This window comes from Nannobrachium achirus (genome assembly GCF_963921795.1).
Source record: "Nannobrachium achirus genome assembly, chromosome: 10".
Classification (NCBI taxonomy): Eukaryota; Metazoa; Chordata; class Actinopteri; order Myctophiformes; family Myctophidae; genus Nannobrachium; species Nannobrachium achirus.
The window spans coordinates 40,645,964-40,658,804 of NC_137819.1; the positions used below are offsets into that span (position 1 = coordinate 40,645,964).

The 12,841-nt window shown below is 40.8% G+C and overlaps 1 protein-coding gene across 1 annotated transcript in view; it reads right to left on the reverse strand.

The window, feature by feature from the left end:
- LOC308292187 (CCR4-NOT transcription complex subunit 3-like) overlaps positions 1-10,166 on the reverse strand; it is a 63,421-nt gene extending 53,255 nt beyond the window's left edge. Inside the window, exons 1-2 of the mRNA XM_080734476.1 lie at positions 10,027-10,166; positions 3,984-4,046 (exon numbers count right to left, since the gene is read on the reverse strand). Coding sequence (XP_080590602.1) covers positions 3,984-4,008 — 25 coding nt within the window. The 5' untranslated portion in view covers positions 4,009-4,046; positions 10,027-10,166. The remainder of the gene's footprint in view (positions 1-3,983; positions 4,047-10,026) is intronic.
- Positions 10,167-12,841: the final 2,675 nt, after the last annotated feature.

Consider the following 12,841-nt stretch of genomic DNA (forward strand, 5'->3'; position numbering starts at 1 on the left):
TGATCCTAACGATGTAGTTGTCGGCTATCGTTGTCTTTATCGGTGTTGGGTGGATGCTGCCGATCCACTTCAATTGAAAACCCACTTTTTTAAATCGTTATCGTCATCGTTATCGCTGCCGGTGGAAAAGAGCCTTAAGGGGTAAGGCACCATAAAAAGAGGGCCCAAAATGTTGGTATTTGTAGAAGACATGTATTATTTATTACATGTTATTTTTTATGCTGTGTTGATTAATTGAATACATACTGTAGGACCACAATGGACACAAGTACCCAGGACTTTTTCGTGTTATCCTTTTAGCCTTAAAGTAATGTCTTGCTGTAACACGTGCCGTTTACATTTCTGATTAAATAAAGTATTCAATCAATCATTCAAAACGGATAAACAAACTGTTAGTATTGTTCCTTTTTCTTTTAAGTGATGAACACAACAAAGTCTGAAAAAAGTCTGGAGTGGTCATTCATTTACAGTAATTCCAGTGGCCACACTGGGGATTTTTTACAGTCAGAGTACTGACAGTTTTCTGATGGGGAGAGTAGGGATGGGACGATACGTGATATTATTGTGATAAAAAATACTCATGATAATCATATCGTGGAGATTTTATTTATTGTGATATTGTCCTCCGTCTTGCACTTTTATTTGCCGAGCTGCATATCTGGTACCACTTAAACCCTCTATAATGTAAAAGTTACTTATAATATAGGTACTTGATACAGTAATTTTTTCACTCTTTATCTAATGTCTTTGCCAAAAAATAGCCTATCTACAAGCTCACAACGTGTCACGCATTGTGAGCTTGTAGATCTGCTATTTTTTGGCAAATGTTCCGCCCCAGGACAATGGATTTTGATTATCGTGATAATATCGTAAAACGCGATTTATTTTGTCACAATAATCGTGATATGAAATATGAAATATTCATATCGTCCCATCCCTAAGAAGGACAACAGAAATAGACTATAAGCAGAGAGGAAGACAAGCAGGACAGGACGAGTACGGACACATAAGATGAGTTCTGATAACGAAGACTGAAGGGAGAGAGAGACAGAGACCAGAGTAGGGCTGTCACGATTACGACATTTTACACAACGATTAATTGTCACTCAAATAATTGCAATTAACAATTTAATTGTGTTTTGTGTTGAGGATATTGCAAGTGGGCCCCAAATAATTGTCAAATTACTAAGATTTGATCTACTAAAAAGAAATCATGGTAAAGTGACACGTAAGCTTATAGATCAACTATTTCTGCGTTTTTCTTTTGTATAAAATTATTAAATATGTCAGCACTTTTTTTGTACAGTTAAGTCATTTGTCATATCTGCCCTGTGAAATCTTTTATTACAAAGCCTAATATAAAAAGGCAAACAGAATTACGTTTAATTCATGATTATGTTCCAATGTTAAATGCCAAAATACACAATTAAATCGTCAATCGCAATTATTTACGTGACAATGAATCGTCAACTTAAACGTGTAATTGTGACAGCCATGGCGATCTACGCCTGCCTTCAACCGTGTCAAATCACAGTCCTGCGTGTCAAGAAAAAGGTGATGATGATGACAAACCATAGCTCTCGTCTCAGGTGAGAGTGCGTGTGAAACAAGCACAAAAGCGACAGTTTTGCGAGAGATTGTCACTCAGATTGCCCGTGGGCACCTCCCTAGTTCGCCCACTCGCCTCTCATTGCAGATCTATTTCTAAGCGTGTCAGTCGCTTCCCGAGTGAAAAGCCCTTTTAGCGCCAAGCATGATAACTATAAAGATAACTATGAATATGTCTTTCAAACTGAAGAGGTGGATGGCAGCATCCAAAACACGTTTGGATAACTTTAAGAATCATCAGATTATCCTAATTCAAAAACAGCAAAAGTAGTAGATCTACAAGCACAAAACGCATCGCTCCGTGACACGTTTCGAGCTTGTGGATCAGCTACTTTTGTGTGACGCTGTAGTATGATCAAGAAAGGCATTATTTTACAAAAAACAGTAAAATATAAGAGGTTTCCCTCTTCCTGTTGCTTGTGTCTTTTAGCATCATGGAAATGCCTCTCGCCGTCTCTCCCCCCTCAGCATGGTCTCTGTGACACAGGCAGCTGGACTGCACAGGCAGTGTTTGGTGCCGCTATTTGCATTATCGTTCATTCTTTTGGACGCTCACATAATTATCATGCTTGGAATGCTGTGAACAGTGCTTTTGACAGAGGATAGTGGGGTCTGAAATAGATGAGAGACAAAGAGGGAAGGGGGATAATGATGAGATAATGGGAAGAGCAAAGAAAGTGCGAGGAGGTGAGGAGGAGAGACGGCAAGCGAAATGACAAATGATGCTTCTCTAGAATAGAGCAGGGGGTCCTCCAAATCGAAAGTGTTTTTCTAGTGTCCATATTCTGAGAACTTTAGCCAAAAATAGCAGATCTAAAAACTCACAACGCCTCGCGCTGCGAGGTGTTGTGGGCTTGAGGATCAGCTATTTTCGGCAAAAAGCTTTGGTGTAGAGGGGAAAACGAGCAACTAAGTACAGAACGAAAGGTCAAGTTTATTAAGTGTTGACGGTTCAAGTGGTTAAATATCTGAAAACACACGTTGACATGAATCCAAAACACGCTGATGATTGTGCTGTCAAACCCTGCTTCATCAATCATCTCTCTCTCAACTAAGGGGTCCTCGGCCTGAAAACGTTAAAGACACCTGGACTAGAGGATGACCATTCAATAAAGTCTGACCCCAAGCGACTTTGCGTGAAGAGTCCAATAAGCTGGGACAGATAGTGAGCTTGTAGATCGGCTATTTTCAGGCACACAAGTCTACGCGACACCGGCCGGCACGCAACCAAAGTATAAACCAAGGCATTAGATGCGGTCTTCTTGGTGATATTTTTAGCCGGAGGCAGCCAACCTCCTCTCTGTAATAATACATTACTATCTGTCACAGCTGCTGAAGTGCTAATGCCTCATGTTTTCCTGTGGGGCAAAGGTCCAGCGCTAAGGGGGGATTGCTGGCTGGCTGGAGGTTCCATTTAGCATCAAGGTGATGCACCTCTTGCCACAGGTAAAGCCGACAGTCACAGCAAAGGTCCAACAAGTTGTCCACAACATGGATCAAAGCAAAATAGAATCTCACAACTGAAAATGTTTGTAGGACCCCTTCCTAAATGAGATTTGTGAAACAGTATGAAAAGGAGCAGCGCCCCATTCCTGCTAATGTACACATTCTGATTCACAACGACTTCAACGTTTTCAGGCGAAGGACCCCTTAGCTGAGCGAGAGATGAAGCAGGGACCCCCAGATTCCATATAGTTTCATCGTTTGACAGCACAATCATCAGTGCATTTTGGATACATGTCAATTTGTGTTATCAGATATGTAACCATTGAACTGTCAATACTTAATAAACTTGACCTTTTACTCTGTACTTAGTGTGCTCTTTTTCCCCTCTACACCAAACCTCTTTGCCGAAAATAGCTACAAGCTCACAACTGCGAGGCGTTGTGAGCACAAAGATTTGAAGGACCCCCTGTAGTAGCTCTGAGGACTCCCTAGGGGTCCCGGACCCCCTGTTGAAGACCCCTGACCTATACTGTAAATGCTGTGCATCTCAGAATAGATACCCAAAATTTGACACCAACAAAGCATTGATTTCACTTTTACATTGGGCCTACATTTCTGCAAATTAACACATCAATAAATGTCAATAATTGGACAATGTGGGAACTTTGATTCACTGTGAAGCCCTACTGCCACCTGAAACTTATCTTAAAAACGACTCTGCAAATGCTAAGGCTATTTGTCTCTGATCGCAAACAAACAGATGAACACGTGCACAGTACACACACACACACACACACACACACACACACACACACACACACACACACACACACACACACACACACACACACACACACACACACACACACACACACACACACACACACACACACACACACACACACACACACACGAGAAATTCATCTCACCTTGTAGTTTTCGTTTATCGGCCATGACTGAAGACTAGGATGCTGTCTTCATGCCTTCTTTCACTGTGGGAACAAAAACAAATAGCTTAGCTTTACGACACGCATGAACTGATTGATCTTCAGTCTCCACTAGGGATGAACCAGGACTGAAACCTGCATATAACGGCAATATTTTTAAGAAATGTAAAAAAAAAAAAAAATGTTTTTTTTTTTACAGAAGCATCTAGGGGTGCTTTGGTTATGTAATTAGGCCAACTGTAATTATAAGCCAATGAAGTCTAAGAGTTTCTAATACTCCGGCAGATACAATAATAATACATAGACACTGTTGCAAATAGTCTTAGAGATGAAGAATAGATGAAGCCTTTTCATCGGGCCAAGGTGAACTTGGCATGCCATAAATGCTCTTTTTACAGTGGTTCTGCCCCTATTAAAGCGACAGCAGTAGCACAGTCCATCAGTCTTCTGTTGTAGGCATTGAGCAGCCCTTCTAAAAACGGCATTACGCACACTGCTGCAGTGTGCCTTTGTGCTGCTAACCATGTACTTTGGAAAAAGCCTTAAGAGAATTGATAATGTTCTCAGCTAAATTGATATTACCGGTATGCTAATTGCACTTTAGGTACTTACAGTATACGCAGTATATGCGTTTCAATTACATTTCCTAACTAATTAATGCACAGTATGGCACAAGGCATTTAATCACACCACCCGGCTGTCTGGAATCTACCTTCCTGAGTGTGCAGGGTTCAATGCCTTGCTCAAGGGCAGTGGTTCTCAACCTGAGGGTCGGGACCCCCAGGGAGGTCCCCAAATTATTTTGGGGGGTCTCCAGATGATGAACTTAATGTGCAATGTTGTTTTCTCACTCAACAGTAAACAAACCAACATAACGTTTCAAGTCTATAGAGGGTATCTACACGTGTCTAAAGTGACAATTTAAAGACATTTTAATACCTCTAAAATGTCAAATTAAACATTGGCCAAAATGTCAAATATTAGAGGCAGAAATTGTGAAAATAGCTATTTTCACAATAGAACCGTGTTATACAAAATGTAATGCCTCAACTCATAGTGATCATCAGGGTGGGCTGTCCCCAGTTAAAATATGATTATTATATTGAAACGGTTGAGAACCACTGATCTAGGGCATTGATAAGTGCAGAAGATATGGTTACCGTCGGGCACAAACCTCTTATCTCTCCATATTTTAAATATTTGTGTGTTTTCATAAATTAATGCCCCTACTTTATCATACTACAGCATCACACACAAGTATCAAAAGTAGCAGATCTACAAGGTCGAAACGCAGTGCGAAGCGATGTGTTTTGAGCTTGTTGATCTGCTATTTTTAATTGGAATCCTGAGAAGTAACAGTTTTGGACACATGATGAGGTTTCCACTGACCGACGGAGACGATATGTCTCTAATGGGGAACAAACCTGGGACTCACTGTCACCTCTAACCACTAAAGAAGACGTCACACTTATTTATTTGATATTAAAATCCAAGCTTCCTCAGGACTCCGTGCACGTTAACTCACTACTTCAGCACATTACTTTTTCATTGCATTTCAGATTCGCGGCGGCGAACAAGCTGACTCTCACTCTCTGGGCTCAGTTGATTTGAGTTAACGAAGTTAAGGACAGGTGGCGCAAGGACAAACCCGGTGAGAAGGAGAGGGCTCTGTCGCAGGCAGCGAGGACACAAGGAACAAGCTTTTCACATTAGCTCAGGGAAGGCTTCTAAGTACCGGCTACAGGTAGACCTGTCACAGTTCATTATTATATAACCGCCTTTATTTGTGACTTGGGATTGGTTTACATTCATTCCTTTTTAGGCTTTGTTAAACCACAATTGCACCGGGCAGATATAAAGAAATGAACAATGATCCGTACCAATAAATATGGTATTTTGACCAAAACAGGCCATGCATGTAATAATTGTATAGTTTCAAAGGTTTTCATGAACAACAGAAATAACCGATCCAAAAGATCACATGTTCCAATGATGTGTAGATCGGCTATTTTCGATGTTTTTCAACAGATTAATTTATCCAGGTGAATGGAAGTGATTCTGACAATTTTGCTAAATAATTCAATCAGATCATTGCGATTGGGAGATTATGTAATAATTGTGACAGGTGACAGGTCTAAGTAGTACTACCGAACCGTGGTCTGTGATGATGCTCATCTTCACTACTAGACCTAAGAACAGCATCCTTATCAGGGTTATGTAAGGACCTGCTGCACGCGGCCACAGCCGGCCTAATGAAACCAATAGTTACTCCACCACCAGTGGCACTTAAGTTTGTCCTCAGCACGGCTCCACCAACCACCAACCATGCACGTCTCCACGAGAGGTGAATAAAAACCAAGACAAAAAAAGACATGCCAATGATGCCATTTAGGGTTGGGTCCTTTGGGATTGTATTAACGATTCCCTATTAACGGTACATTCCTTAACGGTTCCCTTTAAACGATTCCTATATAGTGTGTCACTTGAGGGGGTCCCAAATGGACCTTTATAGGTAACTAGTGCAAGTGGAACCAACAATGGACCCAGGTTTATACACTCTCTGAGTTATGGCAGTCCTTGAAATTAAAACAATTGAGAGCCCCATGTATTATTGTAGTTGTAGCAGAAGTGAAGTCCACATACAAACTCTGACGGTGTGATAAAACTGGTTCGGTAAACGGTTCCAAATGTGATTGAACCGGTTCCTTTCTGGTCCCTCAATGTTTGATCCGGTTCCTCCGATTCTGGATCCCAACCCTACATGCCATCTCTCCAGTTTAATTCCTGTATCTGCGTGACGTAGGTGGCCTCCTTTTTTAGGAGATCAGAATTAGGTTGGGCTTGGGGGTCTATTATTCATTCCAATGGGAGAAGAGAACTTGAACACAGCTTCTGAGTCTTTTCCCCATGGTCACTGAACTAAATATTGGACGCGATCGCCACAAGCCACACAATATTCCGGACATTTTTACATAAAAATAGCTTTTTTCTTGCAATGTAGCACATTGAGAGTTGTGTCAAACATAAAGTGCATTACAAATAAAATGTATTATTATTTGTGTACCATTTCGCCTCTGGCTTATCTTTCTAAATCAAGCATCTTTGATAAAAAACACTGGTACGGAAGTGAAAGATGGCCGACAAGACATGCTCACAATATGTTGCATCATTTTTTATGTGAAAAAAATTTGGAAGCCCAAAATAGGGATGCCCCAGATTGAAAGTGGATAAGTCTGAGTTAACAGAGAGCCGGGTCTGTGTTTATTGTGAGCACACAAAAGCAATCTAAACAGTTGTGTTGATATGACATATGATACTCGTAAGTTATGATAAGATGATAATGATAAACAGAATCTAGACAAAGGTTTTTGCCTGACTGACTCCTATCCTAACACTGGACCTGAAAGTCTAATCATAAGTCTTTAAAAAAAATATATATATATATATTTATTTCTTTCTGACCATTCCAACAGCAAAGAAATGTACTAAAAGAAAAAAGGTGATTCAAGATCTGACCCAGAGGAACATGATGGCGCAGGCCCTTTTTCTGCCTTTAGTGGACAGATAGAGTGGAGAACGACAGGAAAGAGACAGGAAAGAGACACGCAGCAAAGGCTGCAGTGCTCGGGCATCGAACATTAGAGCCTATGTGTGGCATGCACCTTGACCACCCGGCTGTCGGCGCCCTGTGGAGCACAGTGAGTTATGAACGAATAACACAGTTGCTGCTCTGTCCATCCATACAGCGGAAAGGAAAGGTCCCCTAGGCTAGCAGCATCACAGCCAGTCCACATGTTGTTATCGACAGTCAGTGTGAGGTGTCCATTTCAATAACGTCGTTACAGTTATCATCAGCCAGTAGCATGCATGCATGCATGCACGCACACACACACACACGCACACGCACACACACACACACACACACACACACACACACACACACACACACACACATGAAAGGAAATCGGATCTAACAGGCGAGGAGCCCACCAGCCGACATCAAAGTCTGCATGTACATAAGAAGTCTGAGAGAAGAGTTCTCTCGCTGCATGTTCCAACCCTGAGCCTGTGTTAAGGCACTGCAACAAAGCAGCTCCAATTAGCTTGAGCATCACTTATTTTTGCAACAGTGTGTTTCACACATCACAGCCCCAGGGGTAACCGGAATGCTCGCCCCCATTTGCTTCGAGGACCACTCGCCCCCAGCGGTTCTTGTATTATATACAGGTTAGGTTTAGGCATAGTTTTAGGTTATGTTTAGGAGCAAGGTTAATAGGTTTACAATTTACAATGTAGTCATTTAGCAGACGCTTTTAATCCAAAGCGACTTACAATAAGCAGGTAATACATCACTATAATAAGCAAGATAATATGTCAGTACATCAACCACAATATAAAAAATGCATAAGGAATATCAATCTAGGAAAAGAAGAACATGAGTAGAGAACGCACCTAATCACTAGGGGGAAAAAACTATCTAGCTTTGAGTGTTACAATAGTGCTATGGAGTCTGAAGAGGTGAGTCTTCAGCCCACGGCAGAGGCTAGGGAGTGAGTCTGTGGTTCTAAATGCGACAGGGAGTTTATTCCACATTTTTGGGGCCAGGAGGGCAAATTGTTTAGGACAAGTTTAGGACTAAGGCATAGTTTTACTGAGGTTACATTTAGGAATACCTGGTGGCATCCGTTCCGAGGTCACTGGATTTGACCCGGGCGAGTGTGTTCTTGTATTCAGCCTAGGTATCTTAAAAACTCTCTCTCTCTTTCTCTCGTTAATTTAAGTCAGAAAGTGTACACATGTAACCAAATTATCGATTTGTAACTGACAACTCTGTACAAATGTAACCAACACATTTGTGCAACTCTGTCATAGTTAAATGGTTTTTACTGAATGTTCTTAAGATGGCATGATGTTTAGAAGATTCTAAGGTTTGCCTGGTATCCTATGGTTTCATTGTACAGAATATGATTTAAATATAGCATGCCATTTAGACAGATGCCACTGCAAGGTTCATGGTTTACCTGGCATCCTATTTGTTTCCATGTACAGAATTTAGATGCCATGGTGTTTAGACAAGATGCTATGTTCATTGTTTACCTGGCTGGCCTCCTATAGTTTGAATGCACAGAAGGCTAATTTAGGTAGCATGGTGTCTAGACAGATGCTGGGTTCATTGTTTACCTGGTAACCTAGTTTCATTGAGGAACTTAAACTGTGTCCTCTCTGCAATCTATTTATGTAATCATATGCCTTTGCTTATTGTACGTCGGCTCTGGATAAGAGGGTTTTCAGATTGATTGATTGATTGACTGAATACTTCATTAACAGTTCGCACAGGAAAAGTACAGGACAGTTCCGATACAAGGTCTACTAATAGGATTTAAACCACAAGAAAGCACAACAATAGCTTTTTTACATTAGGGTTCCTTTTTTACTCAATTCATAAACAAAATGCCTAAATTGTATAAAGAAAAGACTTCACTTGATCCGCCGCAAAAGAAATATGTTCAACATAAGTGTAGTGTGTGGCAGTGGCACTTCCACAACTCACTCTCCAGTCCTCTCCCAGCAAAAGTTAGCAGCCACGTTGGCACAAAGAAAGTTCAGCAGCATCTCCAATTAAAAACATCTACGCTAGCAGCAACTTGACTCTTGTGGATGTGGAGATCACATCTAGTGGGGGGGAATCCAGGGATGTTCTCTGGGTTCCTTGATGAGAGGGGGGACGGGAGGCTTTCCAATCCAAATGGACCATTTTAACAGGTCTGTTAACTCTGAGAGTATACAAATGGAACCAAATGGACCCGGCAGGGTCCATTTGGTTCCATTTGTATGCTCTCAGAGTTAATATTGGGATATTTTTGAGAAGTTTGAGAAGCAACTAGGTCCAGTGTGATGTGATGTGTAAAGAGGAGAGACAGAGACAGAGACACACACACACACACACACACACACACACAGGGATAGAGAGGCAAAGAAAAAAGGTAAATAAATAACCGTCTCTGGGTTGTTGTTTTTAGTTTACCTGGGTCTTCCCGGGTCAATTTCTCGTTTCTTGGGCGCTCCACTCTGCTAAAATGCGAGCCGCTCGCGTGCAACGGCGCTTTTTTATCCGTTTTTTTATCTTTTATTTTTTATTATTAAATTTCCCTTCGCTAAACAATCACTCTGAACATCCAAGATGGCTGCCATCAGGAACACCTCCTCCTCTTTTCCCGTGGCCCCGCCCTGCTGGACGAGCGTCCCCGCCCACCGCGGCGGCCGATTGGCCGAGCGCGGCCGTGCCCGTCGCGCCATTGGCCGGGCTCGGCTGTCACTCCGCCGCGGCGGACGGCCGCTCGCTACTTCCTTCCGCGCAAGTCTCGCGGTGATTGGACGGATCGGAGAGGTGAAAGGTAAACGTGAAGTTTTTTTTTGGAGAGGAGCGGAGGAGCACACCCCCCTCTGTTGGCACGATTGTTTTACTTTTTAATTATGATGATGGGTTTGTTAAATTATTTATTGTTGTGTCCAACCTGATACCAGTCAGTGGTGGAAGAAGAACTAATCAGATGTTATTGTTTTTTTTTTTTTTACTTATGTAAAATTAGCAATACCATAATATAAAATGACTGTATTCAAACATTTTACTTAATTAAAAGTAAAAGCATAAATGCATTGGCATCAAAATATTTTTACCTTTTTTCAAAAATAGCCGATCACAAAAACCGTCTAATAATTGTAGTGGGGGATATAATATTTGCCTCTGAGATGTAGAGGATTGGAAGATTAAAGTATAATATTAATTACAATAATAATAGCTTGAATTTAACAACTCAAGGACGCTTTTCACCAAAAGACAATGATAAACAAACAAAACAACGAACAGCAAGTTGCCAATGCCATAATATTAAGCCAAAGTAAATGTACCTCAATTTAAGCTGTACTTACAGTTACAGTTATACAGTACTTGAGTACATGTAGTTAGTTTCTTTCTACCACTGTGAGGGCTAACTAACATGCCTCCATTTGAAGAGTCAACTGTGAGAGACAACAGGGATGGTGAAAACCCAGCCAGAGTCAGCTGTCAACTGTGGCACAGTTGTTGTCATTACAATCACCCCATATCATATTATACATTTTCAGGGATGTAGCTGCTGGGTATAAACCCCAGCTCTAAACGCAGACATGCCTTGCTCAAAGGTCCTCCAATCCTACAAAACTTCTCTCAAAACCCACCTCTTCAATATGGCTTTCACCTGCTAACTACATTGCACCCCCCGTTTCCACCTTTCCAGTTTTTTATTGATTTTATTTCATAGTCTTAACCTTCTTATAGTGCTTTTCCTAATTGATTTCCTTTGGTTGTTCCCCCTTTGTTATTATTATTATTATTATTACATTCTCTCTTCACTCTTCAATTCACTCTCATCTCATAAAAACAAAAAGGTCTATACATTTTAAATTTCAGTCCGGCATACTAAAGGATAACAAATTGGGGTGAAATCGTAAACAATACTGAAAAGATGAGGAACGTAGAGGAGCCCCAGTGGATCGATAAAGTGTGTTCTTATCTTACATTATATATAGCCAGCCAGCCATTAGTCAGTAAGGCTTTTCAAAACCAAATGTGTACTACCTAGAGCGTAGTACACCCCTCTGCCACTGAGTGGCGGTATAAGGCTTGATTCCTCACAGCATCACATCACTCCTGTGTGGATAATGGTCAGATGCTGGGAGTCAATGAAATATGATCATTTTGGGCCCCCAATTAAAATAAGGTTATTTTAGGGGACAATGGCCTGAAAAGGTTGCGAACCTGCTATACTGAGCTCTCCAAACTATCTCTGTCACCCGTTTATTATGTTGTGTAATAACTACCTTAAAGACAACAGTAATTGTTGTTAAAGTGCTTTATTGTGTGGGTTGTGCAACTGACATTCAGTCATTTCTTAAAACATGTTTTAACTGTAACATAAAGCTTATCAAGTCAACCACACACACAACTTAAATCAAAATGTATTACCTCAAGCAACATCTTTCTATTTCTTAACTTTTTTAACAAAAATAAGTTACAGCCAACATATTGCGAAAACTCCCAAGAAAAGAAATAATAATACTATAATAATATATATATATAATAATACAAAATAATATACTCTCCATTTGACCCATGTATTATAAAGAGACTGTGGGTATGGGAAAAATAAACATAAACAAAATCTGCATACACATACAGTAAATCCCCTCAATTATAACTGCGACAAGGGTAAAGGAAAGAAAACATAAAATACATGTTAAAATAAATAAACAATCAACTGAAATCATGCTTCTGAGGTAGGAAGTCTTACAACAAAACAACAACAAAAAAACAGGCATCGTCTTCCCGAAGCCCGATTCATACTTCAGTCGCGCAATGGTGTCGTGTGCAGACAATAATAGACTCTCACAACGCGTGAGGTGTGCCATTTTGGGCATAATTCGTTAGCCTCGTAGCCTAACTGCTGTGAAGTCATGTTTTGGACAAATTGACATTTCTGCCTAACTCTCTCCTAACACCGCTGCTTCATTGTGCCTTATTGCCCACTTCCTCAGCTTATCCTAAATCACTTTCTGCCATTTTAAGGTTAACTTTCTGACTTAGGCAAATTTTTGAATGTAATAAGTATTCTGATAGGCACAATGAAGTAACTGTGTTAGGAGAGTATAGTTAAACAGTGTTAGATACATAAAGGCAGATAAACATGACTTAGGAAACAAGATGTTCCCCCCCCCCCCCCCCTCATGATTGTCTATTAGTCAACTAGATAACTTAGGCAGATAGTGATTTTCCATTTCTAATCGTCTGAAAACCTTAAAGG